At 52.1% G+C, this 19,989-nt stretch overlaps 4 protein-coding genes across 8 annotated transcripts; 2 read left to right on the top strand and 2 right to left on the bottom strand.

Annotated features, from left to right (window-relative positions):
- On the top strand, positions 1-4,271 carry C1QTNF4 (C1q and TNF related 4). The gene is made up of 2 exons (XM_047690613.1): positions 1-222; positions 3,148-4,271. Exon 2 carries the CDS (start codon positions 3,153-3,155, stop codon positions 4,134-4,136), a length of 984 nt encoding a protein of 327 aa, XP_047546569.1. The 5' UTR covers positions 1-222; positions 3,148-3,152; the 3' UTR covers positions 4,137-4,271.
- Positions 4,272-4,708: 437 nt separating this feature from the next.
- FAM180B (family with sequence similarity 180 member B) lies at positions 4,709-7,271 on the bottom strand. The gene is made up of 3 exons (XM_047690620.1): positions 7,027-7,271; positions 6,121-6,191; positions 4,709-5,892 (listed from the first exon to the last, which is right to left on the bottom strand). Exons 1-3 carry the CDS (start codon positions 7,163-7,165, stop codon positions 5,497-5,499), a joined length of 606 nt encoding a protein of 201 aa, XP_047546576.1. The 5' UTR covers positions 7,166-7,271; the 3' UTR covers positions 4,709-5,496.
- A 1,031-nt stretch (positions 7,272-8,302) lies between these two features.
- NDUFS3 (NADH:ubiquinone oxidoreductase core subunit S3) lies at positions 8,303-13,495 on the bottom strand. The gene is made up of 7 exons (XM_047690619.1): positions 13,359-13,495; positions 13,183-13,248; positions 11,673-11,770; positions 11,314-11,463; positions 10,091-10,216; positions 9,836-9,955; positions 8,303-8,548 (listed from the first exon to the last, which is right to left on the bottom strand). Exons 1-7 carry the CDS (start codon positions 13,420-13,422, stop codon positions 8,381-8,383), a joined length of 792 nt encoding a protein of 263 aa, XP_047546575.1. The 5' UTR covers positions 13,423-13,495; the 3' UTR covers positions 8,303-8,380.
- Positions 13,446-19,068, top strand: KBTBD4 (kelch repeat and BTB domain containing 4). 5 transcript variants are annotated; one of them, XM_047690598.1, is made up of 4 exons: positions 13,446-13,586; positions 14,508-15,125; positions 17,164-17,270; positions 17,713-19,068. In XM_047690598.1, exons 1-4 carry the CDS (start codon positions 13,568-13,570, stop codon positions 18,571-18,573), a joined length of 1,605 nt encoding a protein of 534 aa, XP_047546554.1. In that variant the 5' UTR covers positions 13,446-13,567; the 3' UTR covers positions 18,574-19,068. The 5 variants fall into 5 exon arrangements, with proteins under 5 accessions (XP_047546554.1, XP_047546555.1, XP_047546557.1 ...); XM_047690599.1 differs by having other exon boundaries at positions 13,548-13,691; XM_047690601.1 differs by having other exon boundaries at positions 13,551-13,691; positions 14,512-15,125.
- The last annotated feature ends 921 nt before the right edge of the window (positions 19,069-19,989 follow it).

Below are 19,989 nucleotides of genomic sequence, written 5' to 3'. Positions count from 1 at the left end.
GTTCCCTGTCACCTCGCTGCCTCGCGCCCGCCCCGGGGTCCCAGGGTCCCAGCGCCCCGCCGCCGCCACCGCCGCCACCAGGCCCGGCCCCGCCGCAGCGCGGGCGGTCAGTGCGCAGCCCCGGCGCCCGCGCGGAGCGGGGAGCCCGGAGTCCGGACCCAGCAGCCCCGAGCCGGATCGCTGGCTCGGAGCGGACCCGACCCGCCAGCCGCCCCCAGCCAGGTGAGGGCAGCTCCGGGGCGGGGAGCCAAGCTTTCTCCCGTGTGGAAGCGGGGGCGGGCGAAGGCGCCGGGGTAATCGGGTTCCTTGATGCTGAAAAGCAGGACCTGAGAGCTTTTTCATGAAAGAAGCTCAAGGGCTTTCACTCGGAAGGGATGGATGAAGGAAGGTTGGCAAGGGGGCGGACGGGGGGGGGGGGGGGGGGCGTCTAGGGTACCTCCTCCCGAGGGATTTCTTTTCTCAGGAGGAAGGATTAATTGGCTTCTGTAAAACGAGGGCTTATCTTCTTGGGAACATGAGGGTCTTTCAAGGTGGGAAGAGGTTTTAGCGAGGCTTGAAGGAGGGGGTCATTGGGGAGTGGGGTTTGGCGAGGAGAGGGGCTCTGAGATCCCCTTCGCCTGACATAGCGGCACCGCCCCCGTCGGTTCCGCGGCTCTGGGTCTGCCCAGGTCTCCGTGACCCAGTTTCGTCTCTTTGAAGATGACTATTTTGAGCCTCACCTGGACAGAGCTAGGAACAGCCATTTCCTTTCCTGGAGCTATGATGCCCACCTGACACCCTCCCACCTCTGACCGGCCCTGGGGTCGGGGAAGGGGGTTTAAGGAAGGATGGGGACCTAGGGATCTGGGAAATGGCAGTGCTGGTGAGAAATGGGCAGGGGCTGAGTACTGTACACACAGGAGGACCCTCTGGTCCTCGTGGAGTGCACGAGACTCTGCAGGGAGATGGCTGAAGGCAGGGTGGGCAGGTGCTCCGGGGGCAGGACCTGCTAGAAGGAGGAGTAGGGTTAGAAAGAGCTGAGATGTTCCCATACTCCAGGAAGGCAAAACGCTAGAGTTCTTGTTTGTTTCATTGGGTTCATTTCCTTTTTGCTTTCTTTCTCTTTCACCCTGGATCCCAAGATTCATTCCACTTCTCCCCTCTCCTATTTTTCCAAAAAAGGGAAACCGAGGCTAAGGACAGATTCCCTGGAAATATCTGTGTCTATGAGGAAAAAAGGTGGTGGAGAGGAAGGCACACTGAATCTGGAGTCAAAAGACCTTGGTTCAAGGGTGCCTCGGTGTGCATGATTATCTTGGGCCAAAATTCTTTCCTTGTTTGGGCCTGAATTTCTCATCTATAAAGTGGGAGAGGGCCCACCTGTCTCAAAGTTTTGCTGCAAGACCAGATGTGTCCAAAGAGCTTTATGAAAGGGAATACTCAGGAGGTGCAATCTTCATCACTGTAGATGGGTCCCCTTCTTCCTCCCTGCCCTCATCAAGGGTATCGGCTACCCCACGGGGTGCCTTTGTAGAAATTACAAAAGGTCCCTCCTCTGTAGGGAGAGAAGGGTTAGGGACTTGGGGTCCTAATTAGAAAAAGGCACACTTCCCCAGGTGCAGCAGCTCTACACTGTAGGGCAAGTAGAATGTGGGCTAGATTCTAGTGCCCACCTGCCCGAAGACGAATGTCCTTTTGGAGCGTGCTCTGCCCCTGGCAGTCCTTCTCAGCAAGCCCACAGTGTCTCTAAGAGCCACAGAGCTACACACACTCCCGGAGTACTTCCCAGGCTGTTGTCAGCTCATTTTCTTTCCCACTTTGTCTCCACTTCAGGGCCTTTGGGTATTCAAGCTCCAAAGCCTATGCCCTACAGAAGCATGATGGAGTTAAGCACTGCCTTCACAAGCTCCCAGGGGTAGGAGTTACTGAGTCCCTAATTCCTCATGTCAAGAACTTGACCAGATCACTTTTCTCAAGGCTGAGAAGCACCTGCACACCCGGGCAACACTACCATTCACAAATGGGGTTTGCACCTGCCACCTCAGAGCATCCTCACAGTAAGACTGAGGCAGGTCTCCCTATTTACATAAAAGAAGCCATGCCCAGAGAAGTTAAGGACCTTGCCGAAGGTTTCACACGTTTAAGTGGTAGAGCCAGGAACTGAGCCCAGGTCTAGCTGTCAGTCTTTCCCTCCACCACTACTGAGGAACAAAGCTGCTGACCTCACAGCCTTGCCAAAGCTTTGTTGCAGTTGTTGCTCCCCCTCTCTATTCATGGGAGCCTCTGGTTCTCTTCTTCTGCTCAGGGACCAGCCCTCAAGCCCAGAGGAAAGAGTCAGTCTTACTCTGATTTCACCCGTGGGAGGTTGAGGGGTGCAGACGGAGCTATGTCAAAGCCCAGCTGTTTTGACCTCTTTGCTGCAAGAAGGGCCCCTGGGGAGTCCAGAGGTCCAAAGTGGTGGCTGACCCTTGTGGGTCAGAGGCCAGGAAAGGGGTCAATGAGCAGCTATTTCCTTTCCTGTCCATGTGGGGGTTGAAACAGTGGCCATCAGTATAGAGAACTAGTGCTTGAGTGAGGGGCAGGCCAAGGTCCATAGAATAGCCACAGGAAAATTTAGCAAATCAGGCTGAAAGAAACAGATGCCCTGACCACGCTCTGTGGTGCCAAGGTGGGGAGGGGGTAAACCCAGCTGAAGGGTTACAGGCCTCTTCCACCAAAGCATTTCTGCTTGTATCTGTGTTACAGGTGTGTGAGCCTTCACTTGAGAAAGTGGTTCGTTTCTTACCAAAAAAAAAAAAAAAAAAAAAAAAAAAAGAGGAGATTCACTGGCTTAATCTTCTGGTTCCCAAAGTGCGGTCCCTGGGCCAGCAGCATCTGCATTACTTGGAATTTGTTAGAAATGCAAATTCTCAAGCCTCATCCTAAACTTACTGAAATTCTGGGGGTGCGGGCCCAACAACGTGTGTTCTAGTAAGCCGTCTACATGACACTGAGGCCCGCTGAAGCTTGAGAACGGCTGACCTGGTCCAGCTGCGTAGGAAACAGTCCTAGTTGTGGGTCAGGGGCAGGCTGTGAAAATAACAGCGCCTCCCAGTCTCGGAACTCTGGGCGTTTGCGGGTAGCCCCTGCACAAGCCCCATCTCCTTCCCCTTCTGCCTCCCCTCCCAGGCACCATGCTGCTGCTACTGCTGGGCCTGCTGGGCCCTGCCGCCTGCTGGGCCCTGGGGCCCGCGGCGGCGGGCTCAACAGAGCTGCGCTCGGCCTTCTCGGCGGCACGCACCACCCCCCTGGAGGGCACATCGGAGATGGCGGTGACCTTCGACAAGGTGTACGTGAACATCGGCGGCGACTTCGACGCGGCCACGGGCCAGTTCCGCTGCCGCGTGCCCGGCGCCTACTTCTTCTCCTTCACGGCTGGCAAGGCCCCACACAAGAGCCTGTCGGTGATGCTGGTGCGCAACCGCGACGAGGTGCAGGCGCTGGCCTTCGACGAGCAGCGGCGGCCCGGCGCGCGGCGCGCCGCCAGCCAGAGCGCCATGCTGCAGCTCGACTACGGCGACACGGTGTGGCTGCGGCTGCACGGCGCCCCGCAGTACGCGCTCGGCGCCCCGGGCGCCACCTTCAGCGGCTACCTGGTGTACGCCGACGCCGACGCCGACGCGCCTGCGCGCGGGCCGCCCGCGCCCCGCGAGCCGCGCTCGGCCTTCTCGGCGGCGCGCACGCGCAGCCTGGTGGGCTCGGACGCGGGCCCTGGGCCGCGGCACCGGCCGCTCGCCTTCGACACGGAGCTCGTCAACATCGGCGGCGACTTCGACGCGGCGGCGGGTGTGTTCCGCTGCCGCCTGCCGGGCGCCTACTTCTTCTCCTTCACGCTGGGCAAGCTGCCGCGCAAGACGCTGTCGGTGAAGCTGATGAAGAACCGCGACGAGGTGCAGGCCATGATTTACAACGACGGCGCGTCGCGGCGCCGCGAGATGCAGAGCCAGAGCGTGATGCTGGCGCTGCGGCGCGGCGACGCCGTCTGGCTGCTCAGCCACGATCACGACGGCTACGGCGCCTACAGCAACCACGGCAAGTACATCACCTTCTCCGGCTTCCTGGTGTACCCCGACCTCGCGCCCGCCGGCCAGCCGGGCCTCGGGCCCCCGGAGCTCTGAGCCCCGCCCGGAGAGACGAGCCCCGGGGCGGCCCGGGGCGTGCATGCGAAGCCGGGCCGCGGCCCGAGCGACCCGCCGGCGCGAGCATGACGGCCTATTCGGTGCGGCTGACTCTGCCAATAAAGTGGGCCTGCGCCGGCGCCTGTCCGCCTGGGGTCCTGCGCTCTGTCCTCTCGGCGACGCTGTGGTCTCCGGCGGGGCGGGAAGGCACGGACTACTGCAGACCGCGGTGGGGGGCGGAAGGCCGAGGGCAGGATCTGGTCAGGCCCTGGGTGGGCGAGGAGATGGGAATGTGATTGAACGGAACCCGACTCGCCCAACCCCTCAGGGACTCCCTTTCACGTTCCTTTCCAGTCAGTCCCTCTACCTCCTTCCCACAGACCTACGACGTCACTCTGGGTGCAGCTGGTTCTTTCTTGTGACAAGGGACCACACCCTGCTTCCTTTCTGGGGAGTATGGGATTCAAGGAAACAGAACGTTCCTTCTTCTAGCAGGGTTATGGGGGATGAGCGGTTGATTCCTGGTTGCCCCACCTCCTGCCCTCCCAGGACAGGGAAGGTGATTCGCCCAGGGCAGGGGTTAAACAACTTACTTGGGCATAAAAAGACAGAGGCTGCAGGCCAGAACAGAACATTTTATGGGACAGCTACACAGAATCAGGACTACATCAGCCAGGTTCAGCTTGTCTCAGGTCCCTCGCAGCATCTCTTCCCCCTCCAAGGTGCTCATCTGAGCCTTGTTGAGATGGACCAAAACACCTGCTCCCCCACCCCTCCACCCCACAACTCCACCCCTCCACCCCCGCACCCCCCCCCAAGGAAAGGTAACGCGCTTCCACCTGCTTACCTCCACTCCTCCAACAGACCAAACTAAAAATGTCCAGTCTATTCTAGTCTAGACGGGGAACATGGGGCACAGGGACTCCAGAGCACTGGTTGGGATTTAAAAGGGGTATGTAAGTTAGGACTGGGTGGTGCGCGTTCACAAGGTCCCCATAGGTTCTGCAAGACTTGTCACAGACTGCCAGGGTAGGAGTTGGAGCATCTGACTTGGCCTTCCTTGGGGCAGCTTTCTTTTCAGCATCTCTTGAACATACTTCTCAACCCTGACCCCCAACACACACCTGCAAGGCCTGCTTTTAGCTCTGTACCTGATGCCTGAGACCCAGGTTTTTAGCCTCCCAGGGCTCAGGGAAGAAAATGGGGAAGGGGTAAACTGGGTTCCAGGGTACAATCTAAGCCCAGAGACCTGAATACAGTGGGAAGGACCACATGCCAGATGGAAGCCACTGCCCAGGATGGGTCTGGCTTGGGCCACGGGTTGGGGGGCAGTGGTGGGTTGGTAGGTGAAAGGGGAGGGTCAGGGAAAGAGGTCAAGGATCAAGGCCCAGGGCCCCAAAGATGGGGGCTTCCCCTGGGGGCAGAAGCCCTTGCACAGGTCCCAGAGTGTTTCCTGTGCTAGCAGGGCGAAGACCTGGGCCCAGTGACCCCTCTCCTCAGCCTCACTAGCCTCATGGAGCCGGTAGACACAGGACAAGCCTGTGAGAAGCAGATGTTCAAAGTCCCAAGGGCTAAGAGGAGGCCCTTTCCGCAGATCCTGGAACTGCTGCAGCCGCTGCTTAGCACCCTCCAAGTCACCGGGCACGTGGTGCTGCAGGAGGAGCCTGAGTCGGCGGCCTGGGCGTGTGGATGCCAGTTCCTCATCCTGGATGTGCAGCTGCCCCATGACATCCAGCTCCAGCCCAGCCCAGAGTAGCTGCAAGGGGAGCCATGTAAGGGGTGGGCTGGGGTCTGGGGGCAGGGCAGGGAGCAAGAGTGGGCTGGGTGGGGGGGAGCATAAGCAGGCAATAGGACCCATGCTGGGTTGCCCGCCCCCCCCCCCCCCCCCCGCCCAGCAGGCCTAGCTTGAGACATCCCCCTTCCCAACCCTGAGCTTAGGGACCTCTGGACACTCCCTCCCCATATCCCAGGCTGGAGGAAAGACCTCAAACATCACTTCCGGGGCCTCTGGCTCCTGCAGGCCACCTCCCACGCTGGCGCTGTCCATGGGCTGCCCTGGGGCAGCAGAAAGGAATCAGGCTCCTGCCAAGCTCCACCCTGAATACCCCCAGCCTCCCAGAGGTGCCCCTTAGCTATTTGGTAGAGAGGCCTAGAGGTTCTTCTATCTACAAAACCAGGAAGACCATCCCATGTCCCCCTTCCTTTAAAGGCGCGTGCGCGTACACACACACACACACATTGACATTCACCCTCCGAGGCATAGGTCTTGTGATCCCCAAATCATCATCCCAAACCCAGATAGCACCTTGGCAAATGTCCAGGACTCCTCCTTCAACTTCTACAGTTCCCTTGGCAAAGAACTCCCAACCACTGGGTCACAAGACACTTCACTTCCCCTCCCTATAATCATCTGGGACAATATGACCTAAGACAGTGCCAGTGACTCTCCCCAAGGGTTGAGGACCCCTTTAGGAAGAAATCTGCTCCTTCCTTGCCCCTCAGTAGTGATCATGCGGAAGGCAGGGAAGCCAGCCAAGGCAGGTTGTCTGCTGCAGCTTCCTTCATCTCACACTCTGGTGTGCTGCCCAGTCCTTAGAATGATGGTCCCGAGCCCAGGGCAGGTCCAGAGGTCCTGTTTGCACATCTAGAATAAGGGCACCGCCCACCTCTGTCCAGGGCTGGTGTTGAGGGCACTTGGGACTACCTCCCTTCATTTGGACCTCTCTGGTTCCAGGGTGAGGGCCCAGACTATTAACCCCTGCTGCACAGCTTAATCTGCCACTGTGCCCACGGTGCATAGGCCCTGCTAGGTTCAGATAGAACCAACTTTAACTGCTATCAGCAGGCAGCATTCCTTGGCTCCCATCCACCCCACCCTAAAGCCCCGTACCTGGATGGTGCTGGGTTGTAGTCACCCCAGGGAGAAGGCAAATGGCTACTGTTAGCCAAGCCAGGAATTGCATGGTCCCAGCCATACCCCACCACGTCCTCTCAGTCTTCCTCTCCCCAGCTGCTCTCTGTTCCTGCATCCGCCTGTCACACAACACGACTCCAACTTTCCACTGCAGGCTGCTCAGGCGTTCCCTATTTTGTGTGTCAGTCTTCGATGCTAAACAGGGAGGGGCTGGCTCTGACTTCCCAGGACCTTCCGTCCCGTGGAAATGTGGAATCTTAAGTTGCTGGCAGTAGGAGCCTGGCTCCGGCTTCTCAAGCCCTCAGCCTGTTCCTGTCCAGATGGGCGGGATGCTTGCTTACTAGAAAAACGGTGCTTGGTAGCAAACAGCTTTAGTTTGGCCCTCCCAAGAGGTAGGAAAGAGCCCAGGCGGTAACACTACCTTACTATCTGTCCTCACCCCCAAAATATCCTGTAGCTGAGCTCAGGCTCTAACACCCAGTCCAGTCCAGCCCAGCCCAGCCTCCAGGGACTCCCTCAGCAGCCAACAGCATCAGCTGCAAAGCTTGGTTCTGGAACTGCAGTGGTTCTCCAACTACATGATGGGCTGGCTGCGTGGTCCCATGGACCAGCAGAGCTGAGCACTTCCACCTCAGGCACTCAGCCAGCAGCCATACAGACCGCAGGCCGGCTAGGGTAGAGTCCTGTCACCCAGTAGACAGATCTGCAGCTTCTGAGTCTTTTGCGCCAGCCTTGGGACCTCCTTTGCTTGCTTACAACATTCTTAGCTCTGGCTGGAGTCTAGGAAGATTACCTTAGCCCAAACATGATGGGCTGTTAGATTGTAGGGAGCAGGATATGGAGTTCAAGACTCAAAAATGAGCTTTGGCTCATGGAACCCTATGGATGTTTGGATGGGATGAGTGGGGGTTTCCCAGGTTCCACCCAGACCCCTCGATCGTCAGCTGCCACCAGTCTGCAGTGACCAGGGGTTTTCTCCTGCAGTTGTTGAGGGCCCTCCAGCTTTCAGGAGATGCCGTGCCACACCCATCCTAAGCCCTGTGGACAGTGAGAACTTTCCATTTCAGCTCCAGAGTTCCTCTCTCAGAAGTACGTCCAGGCCTGCAGGTCACCATGTCTGCAACTGTACTACTTAGTCCCATTAAAAGAGATTCCTGGGTTGGTATTCACTTTAAGGAAGACGGGAAAAACTGCTGAATCTCCCCTCTCCCAAGTCAAGCTTCATTTCTACCATTAAGCACACAAGAAATGATTAGTCTCAGGAGTTTATTTACAGGGATGCTCAGTTATAGATAAAGCGCTTTCTAGTATCCACATGCCTTCGCTGGAGCTACTTGGTTTCAGGTTTCTTGTCTCCTGCTTCAAGCTTGAGACTCTCAGGGGGCTGGCGATAGGCAGGGAAAGCCTCCCATGGGCTGTTCAGGTCAAACTTGCGGAACTCCTGGGCCAACTCCACTGGCTCAGCCACCACCCGCTTCACCTCATCGTCATAGCGTAACTGCAGAAGAGAAAGACAGGCTTAAGCACTGAGGAAGACCTCGTTCAGAGCTACTGAGCAGCTAAGGAGCCTCCTTTTCCACAGGCACAGGTGACTTCACCAACCGCATTACTTCTCTGTCCTTGAGTGCGATCCCAGCCTCTGTCAGCAAGTGTCCACGCACATGATTACCGATCAAGTCACATCCTACCCTTAGTCCAAAATGGCCTGCCGTCACCCAGCCAGGCTCCCCTGCTCACCATGCCCACATAAACTCTGAGCTCCTTTTCCAGCACAAATGACTTTGCTTACCCATCCATACTTATAAAGAAATGGCGAGCATCAGCCCAGGATTAGGAAGCAAGTCAGTGGCTGAAAAGAGTGACCCTAAACTGGCAAGCACTCAAGTTCTGACCACGTGGCTTTTGGCATTATCACTCAAGATGCAAGGCAGTAAATTTGGGATGCTTTTCTTGGTGGGAGGATCAGCTGGATAAGGTAAAGACAAACCGGTGGTGGGGTGAAGAGGCAACCAGATAAGGGAGACAGTGAAAACAAGGAGAGGGAAGTAGCCCTAAGCAGAAGCAGCTGGAGAAGCAAATGGGCCCATGCAAAACACTGAGAAAACAGGCATTTCTGGGTATTGAGAAGAAAAGGTGGATGGCTACTATCTCAACATTTCTGAAAAGTTACTTTGCTACAAAATCACAAGTTTGTGTATGCAATAGACTGTCTTCCTGCTCATGAACAACCTGTAGCACAAAGGTGGTAAAGCAAAGCACTGGAATTCTCCTTAAGGCCTTTGTAGTCACGTGTTAATTATCCTGCCACTGAGCGTTCTCAAGGGCTAAACGTTTAGTGTCCTCCCTGTCAGCTGCCTTCTCAGAGGTCCAGGGCAGGGTAAAATGGTCCTTCGCTTTTAGATCTTGTGAACAGACGAAGTGTGTCCTCAAGGTCGCCTTGGACATTGAAATGATCATTACGATAATGGTTAATGTCAACTGAGTATTTACAGGACACCAGGCTATATGCATACATCATTCAACTCACCATAAATCTTATTAGTTAAGTACTACTGTTCCCATTTTGAAGCTAAGAAAATCGTCATAGAGAAATTAAATAACAGGCCCCAGATTACAGAAGTGGTGCTAGGATTTGAATCCAGAGCCTATGTTCTCCCCGCCCCGAGCCTATGCTCTTAGGCCCACCACAATACATAGACCATATTTCCTGCCATGCCCAGAATATCCCAGGTTCCCTGCCAGTCTTTCACTGAGGCTGCTGTCCCAGTTCCATGGTTCCTCCTACCTCAACGTAGCCAGACAGGGGAAAGTCTTTCCGGAAAGGATGTCCCTCAAAGCCATAGTCTGTCAGGATCCTTCTTAGGTCAGGGTGGTTAGCAAAGAAGACTCCAAACATGTCCCAGATCTAGAAAAAAAAGAGGCCCTCAGGCAACTAGTCCATCATGACCAACAAAGGGCTGAGGATGCACTGCATACAAGAGTTTCAGCCAATTCTGCAACTCTGGCCTAAAGACAGGATCCACCATGTCCGGTAACTCACCTCCCTCTCATACCAGTTAGCTGCCTTAAACACAGAAACCGTGGACTCAATGGGTGTCAGCTCATCTGTATAGGTCTTCACACGGATCCGAGAGTTGAAGCGCAGAGAAAGCAGGTTGTAAACAATCTAGGAAGAGCAAAAGGAGCTGGAAGACCAAGATGGCTACAGTACAGGGTCTAGGGTGGGAGTCCCTGAGTGAGAACATCAATAACCATGATACAAGGTGGGTTAGGATTCTACCTGTAACGTGTCTTCTGTCCTAAAGCTCAAAAACCTCAAGGTTCTCCTATATTTAGAACTACTTCTGAAGGCCTAAGCCATGCTACAGCTTAGCATGTCAGCATGCTTGTCGTTGCTCATGCTATTCCTTCTGTCTGGGATGACTCTGGACTCCCCTCTCCCAGCCCCAGTCCTTACTGGGCTAATTCCTGGTCTCTTGGTCATCTGTGAAGGTTCAGCACAAACATTCTTTCTTTCTTCAAAGCATCCCAGACAGAACTGAGTGCCCCTCCTGTATTCTCCTATCATCTAACATCCCACGCATTACATGTTATCACGGTCAGCTCTTTATGTGTCCTTCTCCCTCACCAGAGTTGAGGGGACTCCTTGAAGGTAGGTATTGGGTATTACTTCCCCTTTAATCCCAAGATCTAGCAAATAGATGATCAGTAAATATCAACAGCTAAATGTATTAAGAACATCCCACGTGCTGGACGTCTACTTGTACTATCTCATTTCATCCTCACAACCACTCTATGAGGTAGGGACAATTTTATTCTTATTTTGAACATAAGAAATGTAAAGCTTAGGGGTGCCTGGGTGGCTTGATAGGTTAAGCATCTGACTCTGGCTTGGGTCATGATCTCAGGGTCTTGGGATCAGGCTCCCCACTCAGCAGGGAGTCTGCTTCTCCCTCTGTCCCTACCCTGTTTGTGCATGCGTGCTCTCTCTCAAAAAAAATAAGTAACCTTAAAAAAGAAAGAAAGAAATCTTAAGCTTGGAAAAATTAAGATGTCTGAAGTTAAAAACGTAGCCTATTAGTGGCAGAGCTAGGATTCAAACTTGAGGTTTGCCTGATCTGTGGCCCTAGTTTAACTGCTGTGTTGTATTGTTTGACCTGAACTAAAACTAAGGAGGCCTGCAGCTCCCACTGGTAGCTCTTACTCTAGGACTTGTAGTCCCTCTTCTTTACCCACCAAATCTTCTCAAATTTCCCAACTGACCTCAAAACGGTTCTGCCGAGTGGGGATGTCCACTGCTGTCAAGTCAGCCAAGGACTTGAATTGTGCATTGGTGTGATCCCTGAGGAAAGTCAGCACTGGGATGACTCCATCAGGATGGATACAGATCTCTAACTCATTGAAGCAAGACACCTGCAGACATGGAAAGGGAGAAAAGAAGGAACAAAGAGCTATTGAAAGAGCAGCTAACTTCAGCTGGAGTCTCCTGGTTTAGAACAGAGAAAGAACACCAAGTGGCAGAGAAGAGACTGGTTTCTTTAACACGAGGCTGCCTACTCCTACATGCCCTGAAAACATGGTTCTTTCTTGACCCATGACCAAACAACCATTGTGAATATTACCTGAACTTGCTGGACGTACTTGGGCAGAATTTCAGCCACATACTCTCCAAATGCTGAGAGCTGCTTGTGGGCCACATCATCCCGTGGTCTGACAGTGGCTGGAAGGAGAAGGCATATTTAACAAAGGAATGAGAAGGGAGCAGCCACCCCTGCATTCAGTCTCGGGCTCACAAGCAGGGTTGTCTCCCAACAGGGCTCCCTGCAGAACCTTGAAGAAGGAGAGGGTAGAGAATTCCTCTTCCAGGGAAAACTTTGGAAAAATGTCACCTCAGAATCTACAAAGACTCTTCTTATTACTGCAGTTGGGGTATTTGCCTCTTCTCAAAGCTATTCCCTGGTTCTTCCTTCACAATGCCTGCATTTCTGCTAAAGCATCATATTATCTCAACTCTCTTTTTTTTTTTTTTTAAGATTTTATTTATTATTTGACAGACAGATCACAAGTAGGCAGAGAGAGAGAGGGAAGCAGGGTCCCTGCTGAGCAGAGAGCCTGATGTGGGGCTCAATCCCAGGACCCAGAGGCCATGACCTGAGCCGAAGGCAGAGGCTTTAACCCACTGAGCCACCCAGGCGCCCCTTATCTCAACTCTCTTACCAGACCAGGAACTCTTTAAGGTGGGAACCAGAACTTTTGCTTCTTTGTATCTCCTTAGCACCTGGCTCACAGCAGGTTCTCAAGCTAAGAACTTCAGGGCTGAAGGGCCCTCAAAGACTATCTAGTCGAAAACTTGTTTAATGGGGGTGCCTAGGTGGTTCAGTCGGTTCACCCTGTTCTCTTCCTTTCCTCCTTACTTATGCTCTCTCTCGCTGTGTTGCAATTTCTCTCTCAAATAAAATCTTAAAAAAACAACAACAACTTTTTCCCCCACTGATGCGGAAACTGAGGTCCAAAAGGAGGAAATGCCAGGTCTCCTGACTCTATCTGCTGATGTCGATTGTAATATATCTCCGTACACCCATTCACGCATCCCTCAATCACTGAGTACGCACACATCACAGGTTGCACACACCATGGTTCAGCAGGCAGGCCTGCTGCCACTCACTACCTCTGTGACTCTGGGCAAGTTACTTCTCTGAATTGTTTCCTAATCCACAGGAGGAGGATCACAATGCTATCTACCTCCTAAGATTGTTCTGAAGACTAAATAAAATGATTCGCTAAACCACTTAGAAAGCTGCATAACACACAAGTACTCAATGTGAGCTACTATCTTAACAGGGCTCTAAGACCCGAACGTTGTTTCCTGCTCTCAAAGAGCTGACAATTTAATCAGAGAGAAAAGGACTCACAGAAACGGACAAGGGGTAATCAGGGCCATAAGAGGGAGACATAAGAACACAGGGAGACCCCGATTCTGCTCGCAGAATGAGACCTACTACAGTCAGGTCTCCACAAGCAGAGATTTGACAGAGGACACAGGGAAGGGCATCCCAGGGCAAACACCTGACGGAAAGAATGAAGGGGCCCCCGTCTACAGTCCCGAGAAGGGCCAGGCCCGCACATACTCACGGCGCGTGTCGGCCGCGGTGCTTTCCCTCCTCACCGGCAGCAACAGCACCGAAGGTCGCCCGGCCCCTGCGCCGGAAGATAAAAAGACACAAGCGCGAAGTGAGGTTTGATGGGCTCCCTTCGCTAAGCGCGCCTCCGCTCCCGCCCCGGGCCTCAGCCAGCTGCCCCCAGCTTACCCCTGGCCAGCGCCACGGACCCCACAAGGCCCCGCCACCAGCCCCTCGCCGCCGCCGCCGCCATGTTCCCCGATGTAACCAGGCAGCCAAGGCAAGACCCACAGGGCACGGAGCCCCAAGGGCACGGACCGGAAGCGGAAGTGTGCGTCTGATTTTCTTCCGGGCGGACGCGGGGCGGAAAGCAGAGGTTCCGGATTCCGGGCTTAGGAATGAAAGGAGGGAAGGCAGGTGAGAAACCGAGGCAGGCAGGTGGGGAAACCGTGAGGTGAACGTGATCTTAGTTTGGTGTAGCAGAGGCTGGAGAGGAAGCGAGGACCCTAAAGAACCCGACGGGTGAGAGGAGGGGAAGGGGCGGGAGTTCTGGGTTCCACATTCCACTCCCCTCCCCCGCTCCCGGAGCTAAGCTTTTGACGCGGGCAGGCGGGCGCCGGGAGGGGGCGTGGAGGGGAGTCGGGGGCGGTGGAGAGATGAACGGTTTCCCTAGCGACCGTTTCCTAGGCGACTCCAGGTGGCGCGGGGACACAGCTCAAGGCGAAGGGCCTACTAATGCCCCAGGCTAGGGAGGACTGGGCTTCCTCGCGTTCTGGGACGAAGTCTTGGGGAGTCTTTAGGGCGAGCAGGGAAGTGCAGGAGAGAAGCAGAAAAGAGAAAATGGGCTAATCGATATCCCATGGCAAGCCTCATTTTGGGAGGTCTGAACTCCATTCGCGAGGGAAGAGGGACCTTTGCCACAGGAAAGTGGGGGTCTGTTTGTCGGGTTCTGCTGCCCAGAACGTCACTAGTTTTGTGCCCAATAGTCATTTGGTTAGTAAGGCTTTTTGCCAGGCTTAAGATCATAAGCTTCTGCCAGCACCTGTCTTTCACATGTTGGCCTAAATACCAAGGCTTTTGTTACATCATGGAAAGGAATATTCTGTTTTCTTAGGGAAACACCGAGAATAGGAAATTTTACCGATTTCATTAGGGATGGAGTGCCAGTGCAGGAGAGTGAACTCAGTTTTGGTTAGAGGAGAGCTTCCGAGATGTCATTAGGACTAAGGCCAATCTCCACCCACTTTGCTGTGTCTTTTACCTTCTCCCTCCCTGAATTGAGCAGTTGGATTCATAGACTGTGGATTCCCCATTACTCAGGGTGGTGTTGCTTTGCAGACGGCTGGCAGAGAGAGAAGTTGGCTACCATGGAATCACCAGAGGAGCCTGGAGCATCCATGGATGAAAACTACTTTGTGAACTACACTTTTAAAGATAGGTCACACTCCGGCCGTGTGGCTCAGGGCATCATGAAACTGTGTCTGGAGGAAGAGCTCTTTGCTGATGTCACCATCTCAGTGGAAGGCCGGGAGTTTCAGCTCCACCGGCTGGTCCTCTCAGCTCAGAGCTGCTTTTTCCGGTCCATGTTCACTTCGAACCTGAAGGAGGCTCACAACCGAGTGATTGTACTGCAGGATGTCAGCGAATCGGTTTTCCAGCTCCTGGTGGATTATATCTACCACGGGACTGTGAAACTTCGAGCTGAAGAACTACAGGAAATTTATGAGGTGTCAGACATGTATCAGCTGACCTCTCTCTTTGAGGAATGTTCTCGGTTTTTGGCCCGCACAGTGCAGGTGGGGAACTGCCTTCAGGTGATGTGGTTGGCAGACAGGCACAGTGATCCTGAGCTCTACACCTCTGCCAAACACTGTGCCAAGGCCCACCTGGCCCAGCTGCAGAGCACAGAGGAATTTCTCCACCTGCCCCACCATCTACTCACTGATATCATCTCGGGTAAGTTGAGGTGGAGGGGCACATCATACTCAACTAGTTGGGTATGACATTTAGTGGAGATTCTAGTTCAGGAGAAAGGAATCTTCAGACTTTCTGGTATTAATTTACATTATTATTCCTGGTAGGAATTTAGATCCCTTAGAGACTGAGGTGAGATTTAAGCTGCTGTCGTAGGCAGTCCTTTCCAGAGGAAGAACCCTGGAAAAGAAAAGCAGTACTTTGTGATACACAATTAATCCTTGAACAGTGTGGGGATAAGGATTGCGACCTCCACATGGTCAAAATCCGTGTATAATTTTGACTCCCCTCAAACTTCACAAATCCCCACTACTGATCGGAAGCATTATCAGTAACATAAGGAATCAACATATATTTTGTATGTTTTATGTATTATGTACTGTGTTCTTACAATAAAACTAGAAAAAAGAAAATGTTATTCGGAAAATCATAAGGAAGAGAAAATACATTTGCAATACTATACTGCATTTATTGAAAAAAAAATCTGCATGTAAGCATACCCACACACTTCAAACCCGTGTTTTTTAAGGGTCAACTATATACAAGTATTGAATCAAAAAAAAAAAAAAAAAAGAAGCAGTGCTTATCCCCAAAAGGTAGTGAGGAGCTGTTTTGTATATAAATGTTCTCATCTATCCTGCACTTTCCCTGTACCTATGAGATTGATTACCTAAGTAAATTGATGATGAGTTAAGATATTTACATAACAGGGGCACCTGGGTGGCTCAGATGGTTGGGCCTCTGCCTTTGGCTCAGGTCATGATCCTAGGATCCTGGGATTGAGCCCCGCATCGGACTCCCTGCCTGGCGGGAAGCCTGCTTTCCCTCTCCCACTCCTCCTGCTTGTGTTCCTGCTCTTGCTGTCTTTCTTTCTGTCAAATAAATAAATAAAATACTAAAAAAAGATGGGGCTCCTGGGTGGCTCAGTCATTAAATGTCTGCCTTCGGCTCAGGTCATGATTCCGGGGTCTTGGGATTGAGTCCCACATCAGGCTCCCTGCTCAGCGGGAAGCCTGCTTCTCTGTCTCCCATTCCCCCTACTTGTGTTCCCTCTCTCGCTGTGTCTCTCTGTCAAATAAATAAATGAAATCTTTAAAAAAAAAAAAAGTTTTGAGAAAAAAAAAAGATATCCACATAACAGACATTTTAAGTGAAGAGCCAATTTTAGCTAACAATCCTGACCCTGGGAGTGCCTGGGTGGGTTGATTGATGAGCTTTATTCTCACGGATTCAGCTCAGGTCCTGGTCTTGGTGTTGTAAGATCAAGCCTCATGTGGGGCTCTGAACTCAGCAAAGAGTCAGTCTGCTTGAGATCCTCTCTGCCTCTCCCTTTGCATCCCCCCTCCCCCTGCGCTCTTGCATGCTCTCTCAAATAAATCTTTTTTTAAAAGATTTTATTTAGGGGGCACCTGGGTGGCTCAGTGGGTTAAAGCCTCTGCCTTCAACTCAGATCATGATCTCAGAGTCCTGGGATCGAGCCCCACATCGGGCTCTCTGCTCAGCATGGAGCCTGCTTCCTCCTCTCTCTCTGCCTGCTTCTCTGCCTGCTTGTGATCTCCGTCTGTCAAATAAATAAAATCTTTTAAAAAAAATAGAAAAAAAATAAAAAGATTTTATTTATTTTAGAGAGTGCATATGTGAGGGTGCAAATGGGAAGGAGCAGAGGGGGAGGGAGAAGGAGAAAGAATCTGAAGCAGACTCTGCACTAAGCAGAGAGCCCCATGTGGGGCTTGATCTCACGACCATGAGATCATGACCTGAACCAAAACCAAGAGTCAGATGCTTAACCAACTGAGCCACCCATGTGCCCAGTAAATAAATCTTTAAAAAACAAACAAAAACAATCCTGACTGTGCAAGTGAGGTAAGCAATTTAGGTTTATTTCTTACACACACACACACACACACACACACACACACACACACAGTGATAGTCCAACAAAGTGATTCACACTGGCTCTAAATTTCCCTTTTGGGTTATTGGATTGCCATTGACCGTGTCTTTCCTTTGACTCTCACAGATGGAGTTCCATGTTCCCAGAACCCAACAGAGGCAATAGAAGCCTGGATCAATTTCAATAAAGAAGAAAGAGAGGCCTTTGCAGAGTCACTCAGAACTAGCTTGAAGGTAAGGCAAATTTCTCTGTAGAGTTGGGACACCATAATATCTATGCATTCCAGCTATTAATCTGGCCTCTTTGATAGCTGGTGAATGAGTCATCTCTGGCTCAAAGTTAAGCACTGGGGAGGAGGATGTCTGCATGAGCCCAGAAACCACCAGCCTCTGAGCTCCACAAAGTTCCTTGAGAGAACTACTTTCACTATTGCATTATCCTAAGCACCTTTTTTCTAAAGCACCCACTTGGAATGAAAACAAAAGATTCTCTGCCCCGGCATAAAATGTCTGAAAGAAAGTGACTGGAGGACATCAGGATGACACACAGTAACTTGAGGGTAGTAGGTTAGAGCAGGATTCACGTGTGTGGTCCAGAACCTTAAGGGTAGGTGTCTCAGCTGAGCCTTAGCCTAGAACTGATAGATGTCATCTATGATTTTAATTTTGCCAATAGGAGATCGGGGAGAATGTGCACATTTACCTGATCGGCAAAGAGTCATCTCGTACCCACTCGTTGGCTGTGTCCTTACACTGTGCAGAAGATGATTCCATCAGTGTAAGTGGCCAAAACAGCTTGTGCCACCAGATCACTGCAGCCTGTAAGCATGGTGGAGACTTATACGTGGTGGGAGGGTCCATCCCACGGCGCATGTGGAAGTGCAACAATGCCACTGTGGACTGGGAGTGGTGTGCGCCTCTGCCCCGGGACCGGCTCCAGCACACCCTGGTGTCTGTGCCTGGGAAAGATGCTATCTATTCACTGGGTGGCAAGACACTGCAGGATACCCTCTCCAATGCAGTTATCTATTATCGGGTAGGTGATAACGTCTGGACAGAGACAACCCAGCTAGAGGTGGCTGTGTCAGGGGCTGCTGGTGCCAACCTTAACGGGATCATCTACTTACTAGGGGGGGAGGAGAATGACCTGGACTTCTTTACCAAACCTTCCCGACTCATCCAGTGCTTTGACACAGAGACAGACAAATGCCATGTGAAGCCCTATGTTCTGCCCTTCGCAGGTCGCATGCACGCAGCTGTGCATAAGGATCTAGTGTTTATCGTGGCTGAAGGGGACTCCCTGGTGTGCTACAATCCCCTGCTAGACAGCTTTACCCGGCTTTGCCTTCCTGAGGCCTGGAGCTCTGCCCCATCCCTCTGGAAGATCGCCAGCTGTAATGGAAGCATCTATGTTTTTCGGGACCGATATAAAAAGGGGGATGCTAACACCTACAAGCTTGACCCTGCCACATCAGCTGTAACTGTCACCAGAGGCATTAAGGTGCTACTAACTAATTTGCAGTTTGTGTTGGCCTAAGGCTGTGGGGGGAAGAGCAGCTGACTTTTACCTTCCCGTTTTCCAGCACCTATCCATCCAAATTCCAAGTCCTTGGGGCCCTGATCAGAGTACTATGTTATTTTTGGGGCACATGTTAGAAAGGGCAGCACCTCAGTCTTTCCTGAACCTATAGGGGTGTTTCATTTGGGGCTTTTTAGACTGCTGCTGCTCAGGTGGCTGCTCCAAGAGTAGGCCATCTGTCCTGGGCTGTCCCCTGGTAACCCTGTGCCTCCCTGCAGATGGCTCCGAGTAAGCCATTTCTCAGACCAGAGGCACAGCCGCCTCTCGTTCCCTGATCAATGTCAAGTGGAAGCTCCGCTGATCCCAGGACAAAAGGAAAGATGCCCCCATCTTCCTTTTTTCTATAACCTGCTAAGTGGCTAATTGGTAATTTTCCCACAAAGAATTAAGTGTTAGAGTTTTCCTTCAGGCTTTGGTTGGAAGAATGGTCTAAGCTGAAGGTGTCCTTCACCAGCAAGCGCCAACTCTAGAATTCAGGACACTACATCTCGTGTTTTCTCACCTCTCTCTCAGGAAATCAACACTTTGGGATTTTGTTTGGTTGGTTTTTTTTTTTGGGGGGGGGGTTCTTTTTTTTCCCCCAAGATTTAAAAAATTTATTTGACAGAGAGGGAACACAAGCGGGGGTAGTAGGAGAGGGAGAAGCAGGCTTCCCGCTGAGCAGGGAGCTGGATGTGGGGCTTGATCCCAGGACCTGGAGATCATGACCCGCGCTAAAGGCAGACACTTAACGACTGAGCCACCCAGGCGCCCCTGGAGTTTTTCTTTTTTTCCTCAATATACATGCTATTTATTTTTTTTCCTTAGACTGTATTGTTTCAGGGGTACAGGTCTGTTGATTCATCAGTCTTATACAATAACCAGTTCTCACCACAACACATACCCTCCCCAGTGTCCATCACCCAGTCACCCCATTCCCCCACTCCCTCCCCTCCAGCAACCCTGCTTATTTCCTAAGATTAAGAGTCTTTTATGGTTTGTCTCCCTCTCTGTCATCTTGTTTCATTTTTTTCCTCTCTTCCCCTATGATCCTCTGCTTTGTTTCTTAAATTCTGCCTATCAGTGAGGTCATATAATTGTCTCTGATTGACTTATTTCGCTTAGCAGAATACCCTCTAATTCCATCCATGTCTTTGCAAATGGCAAGATTTCAGGTTTTTTTTTTCATGGCTACGTAATATTCCACTGTATGTATGTGTGTGTGTGTATACCATATTATCTTTATCCATTCATTTATCGATGGACATCTGGGCTCTTTCCATAGTTTGGCTATTGTGGACATTAATGCTATAAACATTGGGGTGCAGGTGCCCCTTCAAATCACCACATTGGTATCTTTGGGATAAATACCCAGTGAATACTTTGGTTTTTTTG

Source organism: Lutra lutra, chromosome 10, assembly GCF_902655055.1.
Source record: "Lutra lutra chromosome 10, mLutLut1.2, whole genome shotgun sequence".
NCBI classification, from domain to species: Eukaryota; Metazoa; Chordata; class Mammalia; order Carnivora; family Mustelidae; genus Lutra; species Lutra lutra.
This window is presented reverse-complemented; position numbering and strand designations above follow the sequence as displayed.

Bases quoted from the DNA above. Each gene is read 5' to 3' on its own strand.
- C1QTNF4 (XM_047690613.1), top strand. From the start codon at position 3,153: ATGCTGCTGCTACTGCTGGGCCTGCTGGGCCCTGCCGCCTGCTGGGCC.
- FAM180B (XM_047690620.1), bottom strand. From the start codon at position 7,165: ATGCAGGAACAGAGAGCAGCTGGGGAGAGGAAGACTGAGAGGACGTGG. The intron at 6,192-7,026 runs GTACGGGGCTTT...CTGCTGCCCCAG, and splicing joins TACAACCCAGCACCATCCAG to GGCAGCCCATGGACAGCGCC. The intron at 5,893-6,120 runs GTCTTTCCTCCA...CTCCCCTTGCAG, and splicing joins CCCCGGAAGTGATGTTTGAG to CTACTCTGGGCTGGGCTGGA.
- NDUFS3 (XM_047690619.1), bottom strand. From the start codon at position 13,422: ATGGCGGCGGCGGCGGCGAGGGGCTGGTGGCGGGGCCTTGTGGGGTCC. The intron at 11,464-11,672 runs GTAATATTCACA...CCATGTCTGCAG, and splicing joins AGTACGTCCAGCAAGTTCAG to GTGTCTTGCTTCAATGAGTT. The intron at 8,549-9,835 runs GTAGGAGGAACC...TCTCTTCTGCAG, and splicing joins CCCTGTCTGGCTACGTTGAG to TTACGCTATGACGATGAGGT.
- KBTBD4 (XM_047690597.1), top strand. The intron at 15,126-17,163 runs GTAAGTTGAGGT...TGACTCTCACAG, and splicing joins ACTCACTGATATCATCTCGG to ATGGAGTTCCATGTTCCCAG. The intron at 17,271-17,712 runs GTAAGGCAAATT...TTTTGCCAATAG, and splicing joins CACTCAGAACTAGCTTGAAG to GAGATCGGGGAGAATGTGCA.